Consider the following 15,959-nt stretch of genomic DNA (forward strand, 5'->3'; position numbering starts at 1 on the left):
CTCAGGTCTCAAGTCTTTCACTGGGTAGGTAAGCTTTTCTGTCTTAATCACTGCAGGGTCAAGTTCTCCCCTTGTGCCCTATTGCTCAGTTGAAAGACTGAAATACCTGCATGCTGCAGGTCAGTGGTTTAGCTCTTCTGCTAACCATGCAACGTGTGGAGCAGCCTGTGGCAGAACAAAGCAGACTGCTGGGACATGAATGTCTTAACCTATCAAAGCACAATTCATTAACACCTTCTGTTAAAGCTCCTGGGTACTTACAGGTGGCAAGGTATCTATTTCCATATTTTTATCCACTAAACTAATAATTATTGTTAATTATGCTCTTAATTTAGCATGGCCTGGTTTTATAAGTAGTTATAACAAATAAAATGTTAATGCATTCAGAGATTAGGAATTAATATTCACTGTGATCATCTATAATAGAGGCCACAGAAGTGCCCAAGATGAAGTCACTCCTTTTTCAATTATATTGCCTCTTTCAGAAAAATCGTGTCCCTGATTGGACTAAATCAATCAGATTAAAAAACTATCCAGCAGTGCAGAATCACTTCCTGTCCTTTGAAAATTGTTCCACTGATTATTTTTACTGTCTTGCAAGTTGTTCAGTATAGGAACCACAGGATTTGTGACCAATGCCCTTAACCCACATCTACCATATGGAAATCACTTTGGTCACCGTTTTCTTACAGTATCTTACTGTTTCAGGAAGTTTATGGATGACAGCAAGCTCATTGGCTTGAAGGAAGGGACCTTGATAGGCTTGAGGCGTGGGCCCATGTGACCCTCAGGAGGTTCAACAAGGCCAAGTGCAAGGTCCTGCACCTGGGTGGGGACAACCCCCAGTATCAATACAGGCTGGGGGGATGAAGGGATTGAGAGCAGCCCTGCAGAGAAGGACTTGGGGGTACTGGTGGATGAAAAACTGGACATGAGGTGGCAATGTGCACTTGCAGCCCAGAAAACCAACCATATCCTGGGCTGCATCAAAAGAAGCATGGCTAGCAGGTCGAGGGAGATGATTCTGCCCCTCTGCTCTGCTCTGGTGAGACCCCACATGGAGTGCTGCACCCAGCTCTGGGGTCCGCAGCATAAGAGAGACATGGAACTGTTGGAGCGAGTCCAGAGGAGGGCCACAAAAATGGTCAGAGGGCTAGAACCCCTCTCCTATGAAGAAAAGCTGACAGAGTTGGGGGTTGTTCACCCTGGAGAAGGCTCAAGCAAGACCTCACTGTAGCCTTTCAATACTTAAAGGGAGATTGTAAGAGAGACATAGGCTTTTTACCAGGGCCTGTAGTGACAGGACAAGGGGTAATAGTTTCAAACTGAAAATATCAGATTGGACATACGGAAGGAATTCTTTACTATCAGGGTGGTAAGACCCTGGAACAGGTTGCCCAGAGACGCTGTGGATGCCCCATCCTTGGACGTGTTCAAGGCCAGGATGGATGGGGCTTTGAGCAACCTAGTCTAGTAAAATATGTCCCTGCTCCCAGCAGGAGGGTTGGACTAGAAGGTCCCTTCCAATCCAAACCATTCTGTGATTCTGTGATTCAATAACAACTTCTGGTGACACCTGAAATTATCAAGTTTTTCACATAATTGGTTAGTTTTACAGATAGCATGTTTTCTCATGTAGCTTTTTGAGCTCTCCTGTATCCCCAGGCACAAGTAACAAATGTCACAAACATTAAAGGTTTCTTCCTCACTATACTGTTCACTTATGTAATCAAAATCTGGACTAGTTCCATTTGACTTAAACTTCTGTCCAAGCAGCTGTCCCTGAGCTGGAAATCAACACTTGACTGTATCAGCAACACAGAGTAACAGATCTCTACTAATTTACTAGCTTGACTGTCAGCAACAATCTGAGCAGTGTCCTCTGCAAGACCAACTGCTTCTGTATTTTACATATCACTTTACTCAAAGTGCTGACCTTTATGCTTTATGCATGTTAAGCCTGACGCAATCCTTGAGACAATCTTCTTTATGTGGAAAACAGAATTTTGAATGACAAGCCAAAGCTACTGAAGGTGAATCTGCTTTAAATAAATGTTAACAGTATTTGTTAGTTTTGCTATAAACTGAGCACTAATACAGCCCGGCTGTTTTAGAGAAATCCCTAAGCATGACACAAAAATTAATTTCTATAAAGCAAATTGAGCCTAAATTACCGAAGGAAGAATACTGCTCTCCTGCAAGTCTGTACACTTCCCCAGAAGCTGTGAATGGTGACATTTATTTATATTGTTTAACATATTCATCAATGACCTGGACAAAAGAATAGAGCATAGCCTCAGCAAGTTTACTGATGATACCAAGCTGGGAGGAGTGGCTCATATACCAGCAGGCTGTGGTGCCATCCAATGAGACCTGGGCAGGCTGGAGAGCTGGGCCCAGGGGAACCTGATGAAATTCAACAAGACCAAGTGCAAGGTCCTGCACCTGGGGAGGAACAACCCCATGCACCAGTACAGGCTGGGGGCTGAACTAGTGGAAAGCGGCTCTGAGAAGGACCTGGGAGTGCTGGTGGACAGCAAGTTGATCATGAGCCAGCACTGTGCCCTGGTGGCCAAGGCCAAAGGTATCCTGGGATGCATTAAAAGGAGTGTGGCCAGCAGGTTGAGAGAGGTTATCCTCCCCCTCTACTCCACCCTAGTGAGACCACATCTGGAGTACTGTGTCCAGTTCTGGGCTCCCAGTTTATGAAGGACAGGGAACTCCTTGAGCAAGTCCAGCAGAGAGCTGCCAAGGTGATCAGGGGACTGGAGCATCTCCCTTATGAGGAAAGGCTGAGAGACTTGCATTTGTTCAGCCTGGAGAAGACAAGACTGAGGGGGATTTCATCAATACCTATAAATATCTAAAGGGCAGGTGTCAAGAGGATGGGACCAGACTCTTTTCAGTGGTGCCCGATGACAGGACAAGGGGCAATGGGTACAAGTTGGAACACAGGGAGTTCCAGCTAAACATGAGGAGAAACTTCTTTCCTGCGAGGGTGCCAGAGCAGTGGCACAGGCTGCCCAGGGAGGGTGTGGAGTGTCCTTCCCTGGAGACATTCAAAACCCGCCTGGATGTGATCCTGTGCCCCCTGCTCTGGGTGTCCCTGCTCAAGCACGGGGGTTGGACAAGATGATCTCCAGAGGTCCTTTCCAACCTCTACCATTCTTTGGTTCTGTGATTTGCCTGTCCCTTAGCTTTTTATCTTTTTTCTCCAACTACCAAGGCTGCAATGAATCGTGCCTCTTCTGAAACACTTGGTCATTTGGCAATTCCCAGGTAAGGAGGAGCTAGAAGCAGCAAGCAGGCCACAACAGCTGTAAGAAGCAGAGCAAGAAAGTCAGATAAGAGAGCTGTAAAGGTCTTAGGTTTCTCTACAGCTGGTACTAGCTTCATTCTGCTTTTTCTCCACACACAGTACCAGTTTATCGTCCTGGTGCACAGAACTGTTCTCTTCCCCCTTCTCACAGTTTTTCAAACATGGTATGTACAGCCTCCACTTAGAGGGTCGGCAAATCTGGGAATTGTGCAGTCAGAACTGAGCCTCTGCCAGCATTCAAGCATTAAAAAGGCCACAGCTGTTGCTCACTTTGCCTACCTGGATTGAGGTGGGTTACTTTGCACATGCTCCTGGGGAGCAAACGGCAGGCCACTACCGATACGATCACAAATGAGTAACACATAAGATCAGGATGCTTACTTGCAGCCACCCCACTATGAACCTCACCAACATTCACCCGAAAGGGACTGCAAAACCGCAGCCCCGGTGTGCTCGGAAAGGAAGCCTAACGCGCCCTGTGAGGGCGAGGACCGCCTCCCGCCACGCCAGCCCTCCAGAGAGCGCTGCCCTGCAGGACCGGCGCCCGCGCAGGGTCGCCTCACGGAGCGAGAGGCGCGAGGGATGCTTTCCGCGGCAGCGTAACGGCGCCGCTGCGGGCCCGGCTCAGCCCAGCCGTGCTGGTAAGGGCCCCGCGGCGCGTCCAGCTCGCGGGAGCAAATACGCCGCACGTAAGGCAGGCGGCGTTCCGCGGGAGAACAGCGGCAGCGGTGACTGTCCCATCGCCGGCAGTTCAGCATCAGAGCCGGCGACGGCGAGAACGCGGGGCCGTGGCTCGCAGGGCGGGCCGCACCACCCCCACGGACCGACGGCTGCGGCATTGCGCGTGCGCAGATGGCTGCGCACGGGGCGCCCCGCCCCTTCCTCTCCGGGCGCCTCCATCGCCGTGTATTTGCAGGGGGTCAGGGGCGGTATTGCCCCAGGCCTTGCTGCCTTGTTCCCCGTGGATTCGCCTGCTCGGGACTCCGCCTGCTGAAGTGACCGGTTTTGTTACCTCGCGTCTGCGGAAGACCCGGTACGCAGTCTCTGCGCTGCGGGAGGAGCTGGCGCACGGGGCCGTCTTCCCTCCCCGCGAGGGAATGTTGGTTCACCCCTCTCGAGGCACACTGGGAGCAGCGGGGGACGCTGGTCTCTTAACCAGCGCGCGCGGAGGCGGTTGGTGGTGGTTGGGTGCGGGGTTGGCGCGCGAGGTTGGGGCGAGCCCGGCAGGCAGGCAGGCAGGCAGGCAGACCGCCCGCCCGGTGTCCGCTGGCGGCGGCCGAGCGGGTCGGGATACTTGCTGCCGAGGAGGTAGGCTGTGGGAGGGGCAGGGGCGCTGGGCCGGGGCGCCGGTCTGTGAGGGGAGCAGCCGGTGTCGCTTCAGCACGCGGTCCGGTCCCTTTCCTTCTCCTTCCTTTCCCCCCCCCCGCCCCGCTAACTTTGTTTCCCTGAAGCAAAGGGCTGAGTGTATCGATGGGCTCTTCGTGAAGGTTTCTGTGTAGGCATCTCGCTGCTACTTGGGAGAGCTCTCCAAAAGCACGCCTTTTGGAAGAGCGAGGTTTTTTGTTTTCTTTATGTATTTGGTTTATGTCGAGCTGTCTTGGGCAGGATATTGCCACGAAGCCAGCACTGCATAGTCTTACGTGCACCGTGCTCCTCGATAGAAGGACCACCTATGTTAAAGGAATACTTTTTCAGTGATGTGGAACGGTTAGTGGGACTGTCCTACAGAGTCACCTGTGCCAGACCTTCTGAAGCATTGATGGGCTCCTGCAGAATGCCTGGTTGCTGTAGCAGGCCACTGGAACACGTGTAACAGAGTAGCCCTTAGGCTTAAAGTGTGCCAATAGGGATGATTGGGGCATTTCATTTTGGAGTGGGGGTGGATGGCATGGAGTCTGCTGTCCTTTGAAATCTGGTAGTTATTTCAAGCATTTCTTGTTAGGCTCCTTGAAAGTGCGTTCTCCCTCTTCCTTCAGATGAAAGCAATGGAAGTCTGTTGATGGCCTGCACAAGCACCAACATGACCACAAGATGTCCCAAGAGCATGGTGTGCTTGGCTTTTCTTATTAAATGCTTACTCTGTATAAAACATCATTTACTTCTCAATTTTCAAGTACTTGCCTATCAATGAATTGATCTTTCATACGCTGTTAATTTAATTTTGCAGAGATGATCAGTTCTAATACTTAACTTTCTGCCTTTGTGTTGCCCATTCATTCCTGTCAGAATGAATGTGGTGTCAAAAAAGGCAAACAGGAATTCTTGCTCAGACTGTTTAAGGAGCTGGTTGTTTACCTTTCTCCTCCCTGTTTTTGCAAGGACAAAAATAATCTGTAGAAATCGTATGGTTGAGCAGTTACATAGTAGATTTTATGGTTCAGTCTTTAAATGAAGAATCTGATAGCTATTAAAAGAGGAAAAACTAAAATTATAATGGCCACTTTTAGCATTGTTTAGGTATATTATCATGATGACTTCTTAGATCTGTGCTGCAGAAAATTAGTACATAACATAACAGACCCCTGGAGTGGCCTCTGGTTTTTCTGTTGCAAAAAGGCATCTACAACTTCAGAATACTCAGCCACAGAATAGGTGAAAATCTTTAATGGTGGAAAAATGTGTTTTGCCTTTGTGCATTTGCCTTTTTGTTACTTACGTCTGGTGTCAGAAAGGTATAAAGAGAATCCTTCTGTAGGACTATTCGGTATTGGATAATAATATATTCTATTCTTTTGCTATACATAGAATACGTTTTCCTTGGCGCACTTTTGAAAGCGTAAAGTAATCTTTAATATTGTTAGCAGCAGCAAAGGATTGTGGGGTCGGTTCCTACCAGAATGCTTAACTCTGTGAACACCTCTTACAGAGTTCTGGTGTGTTTTGCTGCAAGGTCAGAAGGTCACAGAGATAGCCCTATGTGGTGAAAGCCTCTGAGCATAAGAATGGTGTGTAGGAAAAAGTACTGATTGCTGAGCTCTCCTGCAACTTCCTTCATGAAATGAGTGACAATAATTTCTTTTGCAGTGGTGTCCTTCGGCCTTGTGTTATAATGAAGCAGACTTTCCATCAAAAAAGTTCAGCAGAATGACTGCAGAGCAGAAATTTTCACTGAAGCATTGAGAGTGAGATCAGCCTGATGACTCTGTTCTCATCAACAAAAGTGGAAACCCTGAAGTAAAGTATTTGGTGTGAGTGGCTTGTAAAAAGCAGTGCATTGCTGCCAGTGTGTCTGAGAGCAGTCTGTGCTCTCCATTGTTTGGTTTTTGGGGGTGATACTGTGGAGCAGTTCAGAACACAAGGACTAAAAATGTTCAAAGACTGGTGAAATGTGAAAGCTCGGAATCTTATATGCAAAATGCTGTTTCACTGTAAATTCCTGGAAAAGCCAGCGCTATTAAGAAGTTGACTAGTGCAAGTCAGCATAAAATTCAGTGGTACAAACAACGCATTAATAGAAATTGCGTTATCAAGGTTTCTTCAGTGCTGAAACCTGTATATGCAAGGGAATGACAAGTAATCCAAGTCTTTGAAGCCAGGAACTTCTTGGTTAGTATTGGAAATGTGATGTGAGAGCGATCCAGTACTGAGAAATCATTATGGTAACTTAATCTACATTTCAGGGGATGTAAACCACACTGAAAACTATTAGACCGCCTACTCTAAAGTTATAGAGACTGAATTGAAGGTGAAATTCAGAGTGCAAACTCAAGTTTCAAGTCAAACTGAAGAAATGACTGTCTTGTAAATCGGAAAGGGTTACAATAATATACGATACACTAGGGAGTGGTGTTCCTGTTGAATGCTTTGTGCAGTACTCAGTGAAACTAAAAAATGCTGGAGGTTTTTTTAGCAGCAGCAGCTGACTTCTGTGACTGTGAATGGAGTAGTTTCTCTAACATAGGAAAGTACAGCAGTGGTGAAGGGTAGATTGAAGGAGTAGAAAATGAATAGAAGTTGTCCTGCTCACACATCTTGTGCAATTATGCCTCATTGAGGCCTCATTATGCAGAAGCTATGTTCCAGGATACAAAAAGAACTAAAAGTGTCTTGCATATTAGTTTGCATTCTTGGTTTTGTTGTTTCACTGATGCATTCAGCTCTCCTAGAGGGTGGTGAGACGCAGTGCTGTGCAGTGGTATTTCCAGGGGAGAACTATAAATACTGTTCAAGAAAACTTGGAAGAGATAGAAGTTATGGAGAAGGTTTGGGAAGAATCAGGGTGGTATTTGGCATCCATTAATACATCTTTTGTATTATTCAAGCTTTTGAGTGATAAACAACTTTGTTGCCCCTTTTTTTTACTCTTTTCATTGTGCTAGAAATCGAAAATACTGCATAAACTACTAAAGAGAGAAATAGAGATGGTGTGGTGTTTGGAGTAGCAGCTTTCAAATTGTTGATTGCAGCTCTGGGAAAGCAGGGTGATTATTTGGCAGCAGCTTACAAAGACAACATGAGAAGCTCTTAAGCCAAGCTGTGCAGACTGAGCCAAGTCCAAGTTCTGAAGGAAGTTTGTGATTCAATAGATGTCTGTGCTGAAGACAGATAATCAGAAAATTATTTCCCAGCAGCTATCAGACTGGTTGATCTGGAGTTGTTTAAAGAATATATGGGGAAGAAGTAAACTGAAGGTGGTTCAGTATTTTGCATGAACATGCATGTGTTTATACAAAAGTGAACTTGAGTGACAGAAGATCCACTATACCACTGTTGGTTTCCTTGTGGGAAAGAATGTAACAGAAATCTTAAGCAAAGTGATGATTTGTTACAATGCCCTTGAAAATACTAGAATAGGGAAGTTTAATGCACTGAAGTGTGAAAATCTACCTGAGCAACATGAAAAACACAAGATGCTCTTAATGCTTTACCAGTGCTGTTGATAGAAAATAAAGTAGTGAAATCCCTCCAAGACCTTTAGCACCATATGCCCTGGGGGCTTTTGCAAGACTGAAGGTGGGCGCTCTTTTCATATGAACGTGTCAGACACTGGGCAGAGAAATGTGTGTGCAACCCACTCTGAGTAATGTATATAATAACAGGGCTGCTACTTGTTTTTTCAACATAACACAAAGATGAGATGTAGTAATTTTATTGGCTTACTATTCTCTCAAGCTGTTTTATAATGCATAGACATATGTGTGCATGAGTTACTGCTACAAAACTTTCTACTGATCCCCACGAGCTAGAAAGTGTTAGTACTGCCACCAACTTGTAGTTAGGATCTGAAATCTTGCTCAGATGGGCTAAGAGCCACTCCTGCATATAGGCTCCCTAAAAATTACATTTGCAGATTTTAGCTTTTTTTTTTTTATCAAAGGGATGAGGGGGGAGCTGATCCTTGCAACTTTGTACCAGTCTTGGGGATCTAGAGGATGTTCCTGAAAACAGCTGCGTCCTACATGTGTCCAATCCCACATTGTGTTTACCTTTTTCGCTAGGAAGAATTGTTAGAACCAGCCTGAGACCAGTGACAGTCTATGCAACACTACCCCATAAGAAACAAAAAACTGTTAAAAAGACAGAATATTAAGCCTGCATGTAGTAACACAAGGTACTTCCAACTATATTGGGGCAGTGTCTGGTAATGTTTATGTGGACAAAAAATAAAGATCTATGTTTCCATTCTCAGAGTGTCTATCTTTCCCAAGCTATAATAGCAGTTGCTTCTGTCTGACAGTTCTGACTTCCTCTGTGTTGTTCTTAGGATGGCGATTCACCCTGTTTGGTAAGTAAAACCAAGGAGCTATTAAGTGGATGGGAGGTGATCACTGAAACCATGGTGTTCTGTAGTACCCAAAGATTGGATTAGCTGAGACTTGTGTCATGGTGAGGAAAAGCAGAAATTAAAATTCAGCAAACCTGGTTTCAAAAGTAGCAGGAAGGTATTTCTCCCACATGGAAAATGGCATGCTTAGTTTATTATTCCTTGATCAGCTGCATAATATGGTACTGCAACTAAACTTGAAGGACAGTGAAATACTGTAGTGTTAACTGGAATTCTTGCTTGATTTTTCAGGAGGACTTATCATAATTTTATCAGAAGAATAAATGCTGAAATTACCTATCTTGCAGTGTCTGATTTTTCAGTACTGAATGTAAGCAAATTACTAATGCAAAGTCTAAGCAGAAGTTTTTTGGTTTGTCAAGAGGGAAGGAGGTTTAGACAAGAGTAATTTGTTTTCAGTGATCCAACAAGTAATTATTGGATGCACTTGAAAGCTTAGGATTTCTGTTATATTCAGGGATTATATTCCCTGAAGATACCATCTGTTCAGGAGTTTTGCTCGCAGGTCTTTGTTCTTGAAGTGCAAGACTGGCAGGAGTGGCTTTTAAGACTTTTTTTTTTTTTTTAAACTCTTGAGAGCAACAGCTAATGCCAAGTTTTAATGATGGCTGTCTAAAATGCAAATTCCCTTCCAACAAGAAAAACTGTAGAATCATGAGCTTCAGCGTGCAATACCTATTTTATACTGGGGTGAAATAAAAAGTGAGGTAGAGGGAAGAATAGGTGGGTGTAAGGGGCACTGATTACTCAACTCAAATAGTACAAGTATGGTGTTAAGCATTAGGACTGTCTTTTAAGTGGCTAACTGGACTCTACCCTTGAAAAAAAGCCTCAAGACTCCTTAATTCTGGCTTTGCTTTTTTTTCCTCTTCCTCTGTTTACATGAGCACAGTGTTGACAGACTGCTGAAGCTGATAGTATTAAAAAGTAGAGAGGAGGACAGATTGCGAGGTGGTCTAGGGGAGCAAGAGAAGGATCTGTGTACTATGTTAGTGCTCCACCAACCCCCCTTTCTGTTACTAGCCTCCAGTGCTCTGCGGAAGTGGACTCTGGGTATTAAAGGCTGCAAATCAGAATTCTTGAGAGGTGTGCACAGAAAGAAAACTGGCTTGTTACAAATTCCTCTTTAACTTTTTAGCATCTGAGTTGAGTTGACTTAGGCTAGTTGTATTAAATGAAAACAGCCTGTATCAGTGGGTGACCTGTGGGGGCATTACTGAATGTAAATCTGTTACTCCTTTGGCCAGCAAACGGGCTCATTTGTAGTAAATTTAACAGTAGTATTTTATGAGGAATGATAAATACATTCTGATATCATCACTGAGGAAATAACTGCATAGTCCTATCTAATTTTGGGATCTAAACCTTACAGTGAGTAAGGTGTATCATTTAAATTGTGACCAGCTGGGAGAGCAGTGGTTTTCTTCACTCTTGTATTGAGTCTGGCTGAGATGGAGTTAAATTTCTCCATAGCAGTCCTCATAGTGCTGCTGTGCTTTGTATTGGCAGCTAGAACTGTATTGATAACACACCAGTGTTCTGGCTGTTGCATCAAGGCTGTCTCGCTAGTGTTCTCCCTTCACCCAGCAGGCTGGAGGTGGGCAAGATGGGAGGGCATGCAGCCAGGACAGCTGACCCCAGGGATATTCCATACCATATGGTGCTAAGAGAAAGGGTGGGGAGGCATTTGTTATTACGATGTTTGTCTTCCAGAGCAACAGCTATATGCACTGAAGCCATGCTTCCCAGGAAGTTGCTGATGGGAAGGAGAGGATAAATGTTTTCCTTTGCTTTGACATAATGGTCTTTCCTTTTGCTTTATTAAACTGCCTTTATCTTGACCCACAAGGTGTTTTCTCCCCCTCCTTGTCCAGCTGAGGAGGGGAGTGACAGAGTGCCTTGGTGGCACCTGGCATCCAGCCAAGGCCAACCCACCACAACTTCTATGAAGCAGACAAATACAGGCACATTAAGGAGAGAGCCTCTGCCACACTGGCTCTGCATTGGTATGTTTTTGTTTGACAGCTTATGTTGTCTGCTGTTGCGTGCTGGTGAGAAAGGAAACTAGTATCGATATGTACAGGAAGTATAAAACTTACACCGACAACTTTCTGCAACCAGGGAAAATGCTTAAGCTGGAGAAGCTGTAGCCTCAAGTGGATTTTAATTGGTACTACACCTGTTTTTACCAGATGGTGTTGTCAAATGGATCTGTGTTTCTGAAGGCTTTGCTCCTTTGTGCAATGTAAATAAGACGCACTGGCAACCATGGAATGCCCTAAAAATTCAAGTTTTACTTGACTTTTAAATAACCTGGACACAAGTATTGACACAGCCGTCTATCAAACTCAATTTAAAATAAAGCACACAGTTGCTTCATGAATACTTAATGTACATAGAACATACGCATCACATTGATATGTTTATGTATGTGGTTTTCAAACCCTTTCTAGGAAGCTTTGAACTTAACAGGCTTCCCCAAAAGAAAATGTGCTATCCAGTTCAGTATTCGCCTGTATAAAGATGATTAATTTGGCCACTTAAATGGTAGTGATATTCCCCCCCACCCCCAACATCTTCAATATAATGAGCTTGATTAGAATGCAAGTTGCAAGGTTATGGATATTGGTAAGAAATGCAGTGTAGAAAACAGCAGGTCAAGGCTAGCTCTTAATGAAAGAAACCTGGTAACAAGCATGGGGACTGATATGGGATATACAAAAATGCTTTTGTGGTGTGGTTAGCAAGCCCTTTTTATTGTTTAAAATACATATTTCACGGAGAGGTATGTATGTTGAAGGTGTTGCTAATCAGTAAGTGAGAGAGTTCCATTTCTTACCTATTCTTAGCACTTACAGAAGTCTCAGAAGGACTAAATGCAGAGGCACAAAGTTAAAATTGTTGGCCTGAGGTCAATTCAGCAGACTAGAAGTAGAATTGTGACCAAAACGTCTCAAATATCAGTCCTTAGTCCATGTGAGGACAGGTCTGTATGGCATCCAACCCCAGGGTAAACTTGCCCTGACACAGTTATACATGTCTTTTGCCTGACTCATCAAGAGGTATAAGCATTTTGGACTGACATCCAAACGCCAGGTCTGAAAACATAACTGTCTCTGGGAAGGGTAGCTACAGTGGAAAGGGCGAGGTATAGCTCAGAGCCGAAAGAGGGGTAGCCACTTACTTACAGATGTGGTAAGAGTGGTTTAGGGCTACAGAGCACAGCTATGGCACAGTAAGTGCTTTCATTGATTGATCACTTGTAGGTATCTCTCACACAAAAATAACATGACCACAAGAAAAGATGCCGTTCCTCAAATGACAGAGGTAAAGAAGCTTGAAGGGAAAGGAGGCTTACATATATGGAAGAACTTTCTTTTTCTGTACTATTAGCTGACAGTGATGTCCTTGTCCAAGTTTTGCTGCCTTCTGGCACTGATGCTTAACATGTAATACATTTGCTAAGTGTAGTCTTTCTTTTGTGGATACAAAACTGTATTGTAGTGCCCCAGACTGAGCATTAGACTTGCTAAAATGTGCTTTCTACATAGTCTTATTGGGGATATGACCACTAACTCAAATCCAGGACACTCTCTGTAAATTTCTCATTTAAGTTGGCTTGATTATGAAGCAGCTCTCCTGTGACTTGAGAATTGAAAATCTATCATTATTAGGCTAGATAGAAGCCTATTTTATGATGTAGTGGGATAAGTAAAATAGCACATGCTCGGCTGATGGTATCCAGCAATAATAGATAAAAACCCAGTGGCAGATGACAACCTACAGGAAAACATGAGGTTGGATATAAACCTTAGAAGTAATTTTCTTCTTGATCAATATTTGAGGATTGGCAAGATATGGACACTATGTACAGATAATTCTCAAATAATAACACCACAAATCCTCCTAAAGTAGCAGATCTGTTCTACTTGCCTGTGCCTTAGTAAGGAATGCGGAATAATGGTAATGATTTAGAAAGCAACAAACTGCAAATAAGTGCATAATGCTCCAGCTTGGAACGCCTTAAAAAGTAAGGAGTAATTTTTCTTGCAGACACTGTAACCAGTTCCTGTATGTTTGTCACATTTCAGTAGTTTTCCATAAAATTGTGATGCTCTAGATTAATCTATATCACCACAATCTTTGCCTCAGTGGTGGGTTTTAGTGTTTTTGGGTTGTTTGGTGGGTTGTTTGTTTGTTTGTTTGGTTGTTTTTTTTAACTGGTGCTTGTAAGAACACTACACAAGGTCATAAACAGATCCTAAAGGACCACTGTAAATTGGAGCAATCACAATGAAACCACTTAACAGACATAAAAACCAGTTTGAGCAAATACTTTAAGCCAAGCCCAACAATGTCCTAGGATGAAATCCATAGTAAATTCAGAAAATGCTGAAGAACCTCCATGAAAACAGTTTTTATCATAAAGGGATTCTAAGCTTTTTCCTTCCCTCAGATTTCTTCACTGAGACTGAAGAATGAGAACTGTCCAAAATAAGTGATCAAAATAAAAATATTTACGAAGTGAATGTGCCTTCCTGTGGGATGATGCAGCATTCCCAACCTGCAGACTAATCCATGCTGTGATAGGAATATACAAACTGTATGGCTACCACCCTGGGTAGTGGCATCTGCCTGACCACCTCAGATCATGAAAGAATAAGACTCAAAAAGGAAGTGGAAATACATCATACAAGGGTTTGCTTCTCAGTTTTGTTAGTTAAAACGTGTATTAGTAAGCCCACGCCTCCTGTAAAGTATAACTTAGATGCCAGTTCTCAAACAGTAGTGTTTTACTGACAGTGCTGCAGTCCCTGATACAGTGTTGCAAGGGCTAGAAGACAGGATCACTGCCAGCCACTGAGGCAGTGGGGGTCAAGTTTAAGGAGGATAGATGTAAAAAGGCACATGAACTACTACAGCCATTTCCAATGAGTTTGACAAATTCATCTATATTGAGTTTGGGGATTACACTTAGCAAGAGTTACTTTCACAACACAAAGATTTTCACTAAGCTTCTTAATAAGTTAGCAACGTCACAAGGCTGATCCATGTACTGACTGTGGACAAATGGGAAGCAGAGGAATGACTTCAGCTATTTGTACAAAGTGATAGGACAGGAAAAGAGCTAGGCATCACTTCAGATACGTACTAGAGGATAACCCACTCAATGTGCAGCATCATTAAAACTTATTATTCTTACTGTGACAGAAGAAAAAAATTGCAGTTATACCTGGAATACTGCCTTGTAATTTTATCATAGTAGAAATGGCTCAGAGAAAAGTATCAGAAGGTACTAGCATTGATTATTTCATATGAAAAGAGATTAAGGCAGACTTTGCTAATCTAGTTTAAAAAAAAAAAAAAAAGCTATTTGCTAGCTGTCTTAAATCCTACTCTACAAGTTCATTTAACCAGTACTTAAGTGTCTTGCTAAGCAGTCTTAATATGGTGGGTCAGTACATATTCTCCAGTTTTTTTCCAGTGTGGTTTACCAAAAGGTGATAGATGTATTTCTGTGGTATGGAATGTTCAATTAAATAGTCCCTCTGCATAAAAGGGCATTCAAAATTGAGAACACTTAAAACTGCCAAGGGAAAGTAAGTCTGTATCACCTCTGGAACTCTTTGCTACAGGGTGTTACTGAGTCTATTATTTTTGAGCTAAAACAGGTTGAGTCAACATTTGTATTAACAACACAAGCATCGGTTGTTGTGGTAGGCTAAAATAAACCTTCTAAGAGCTATTAGTCCTTATGTCTTACGACACAAGTTGATCCCCATATAAAATTGTGAAGATAATTCTCCCCATATCACACTGTATTGCACAATTGGCCAAAAATACGACTGTTTTGCTTCTCTTAAAGCATCTTATCCTGATCATGTCAGATAACAGTCATTTTTTGGAAAAAGGCTATTCAGTTACAGAGCAGACCATTAAGCCTGTTTTGTTGCAGCAACTTTCTTTGTTCATTTTTTGGAAATGTAACTGCTGATCATTCAGTTTTACCATGACTTTTTTGGTTGCCTAATTAGGCAGCTTCTCCTCAATCAGTCACACCACTAGAATGGTGTTGGTGATAAAAGCATTGCTTGGCCTTCCCAGCAAGCAGGCTGCGCCTCTGTCCTGAAGAAACTGCTACCATGTCAACTTCAGTTCTTTCCCTTGCACACACACACCAATTTTCATTTTCCAAAGAATAAGATCCATTCACCATCCTCAGTTACAGCAGTCAAGTCTCCACCTTGAAGCGTGACGCCTGTACAGTTTTTATGATCTTAGTGGTGGATTTTCCATCGATGATATTAGTGGATAGCTGAGATGTTTCTTCTATTAGGCTGTCTTTAGATCCGTTCTGTCTCTGAAGGCAACAGATTAAAACATGTTGTTGAAAAGTTATAGCAAAATTTAAATACTGTATTTTGATAACTGCTGCTATGACAGGCTTAGGCTAAGGATATTGCAATTTATATATATACACACACTAGGAATATTAAAGTCTCTAGATTTATTTGATCAAACAGAACTTTTTCCTCAACTTGCCTCCTCTCTCCCCTGCCAGCTGCTACCTCTCTGTGCTATTTGCTGTCATACTCCCTCTTCAGGAAATGCCATAGCTAATTATTTGATATTTAGCAAAACATTACGAGGAACCACTCACAAGGAATTAATGGCCACTGTTGCGAGGCAGTCTGGGGCAGAGGGAGAGAGAGGTGTTTGTGGACGCTTAACATTGTAGCGTTAATTCCTTCCAGGGTGTGAAATTAAGCCACATTGTATTGGATAAGAATGGAAATAAGACGATGTGAATTTTGAACAGGACTCAATTACACAAGTTACCAACTTCTACGAAGT

At 43.3% G+C, this 15,959-nt stretch overlaps 1 protein-coding gene, 1 long non-coding RNA gene and 1 other non-coding gene across 8 annotated transcripts in view; 2 read left to right on the forward strand and 1 right to left on the reverse strand.

Moving 5' to 3' along the window:
- The first annotated feature begins 4,633 nt into the window (after nt 1-4,633).
- Nucleotides 4,634-8,947, forward strand: LOC135310611 (uncharacterized). 3 transcript variants are annotated; one of them, XR_010370678.1, is made up of 3 exons: nt 4,634-5,366; nt 6,344-7,538; nt 7,639-8,947. It is a non-coding gene; the product is annotated as an uncharacterized LOC135310611 (long non-coding RNA). The 3 variants fall into 3 exon arrangements; XR_010370679.1 differs by having other exon boundaries at nt 4,649-5,366; nt 6,344-6,507; nt 7,417-8,947; XR_010370677.1 differs by having other exon boundaries at nt 4,654-5,366; nt 6,344-6,507.
- LOC135310701 (small nucleolar RNA SNORA13) lies at nt 5,515-5,645 on the forward strand. Its single transcript, XR_010370790.1, has one exon. It is a non-coding gene; the product is annotated as a small nucleolar RNA SNORA13 (small nucleolar RNA).
- Nucleotides 8,948-11,378: 2,431 nt separating the features above from the next.
- EPB41L4A (erythrocyte membrane protein band 4.1 like 4A) overlaps nt 11,379-15,959 on the reverse strand; it is a 140,353-nt gene continuing 135,772 nt past the window's right edge. For all 4 annotated transcript variants that reach the window (XM_064438852.1, XM_064438850.1, XM_064438849.1 and 1 more), the window contains one exon: nt 11,379-15,465. In XM_064438852.1, coding sequence (XP_064294922.1) covers nt 15,337-15,465 — 129 coding nt within the window. In that variant the 3' untranslated portion in view covers nt 11,379-15,336. The remainder of the gene's footprint in view (nt 15,466-15,959) is intronic.

This window comes from Phalacrocorax carbo, chromosome Z (genome assembly GCF_963921805.1).
Source record: "Phalacrocorax carbo chromosome Z, bPhaCar2.1, whole genome shotgun sequence".
Lineage (NCBI taxonomy): Eukaryota > Metazoa > Chordata > Aves > Suliformes > Phalacrocoracidae > Phalacrocorax > Phalacrocorax carbo.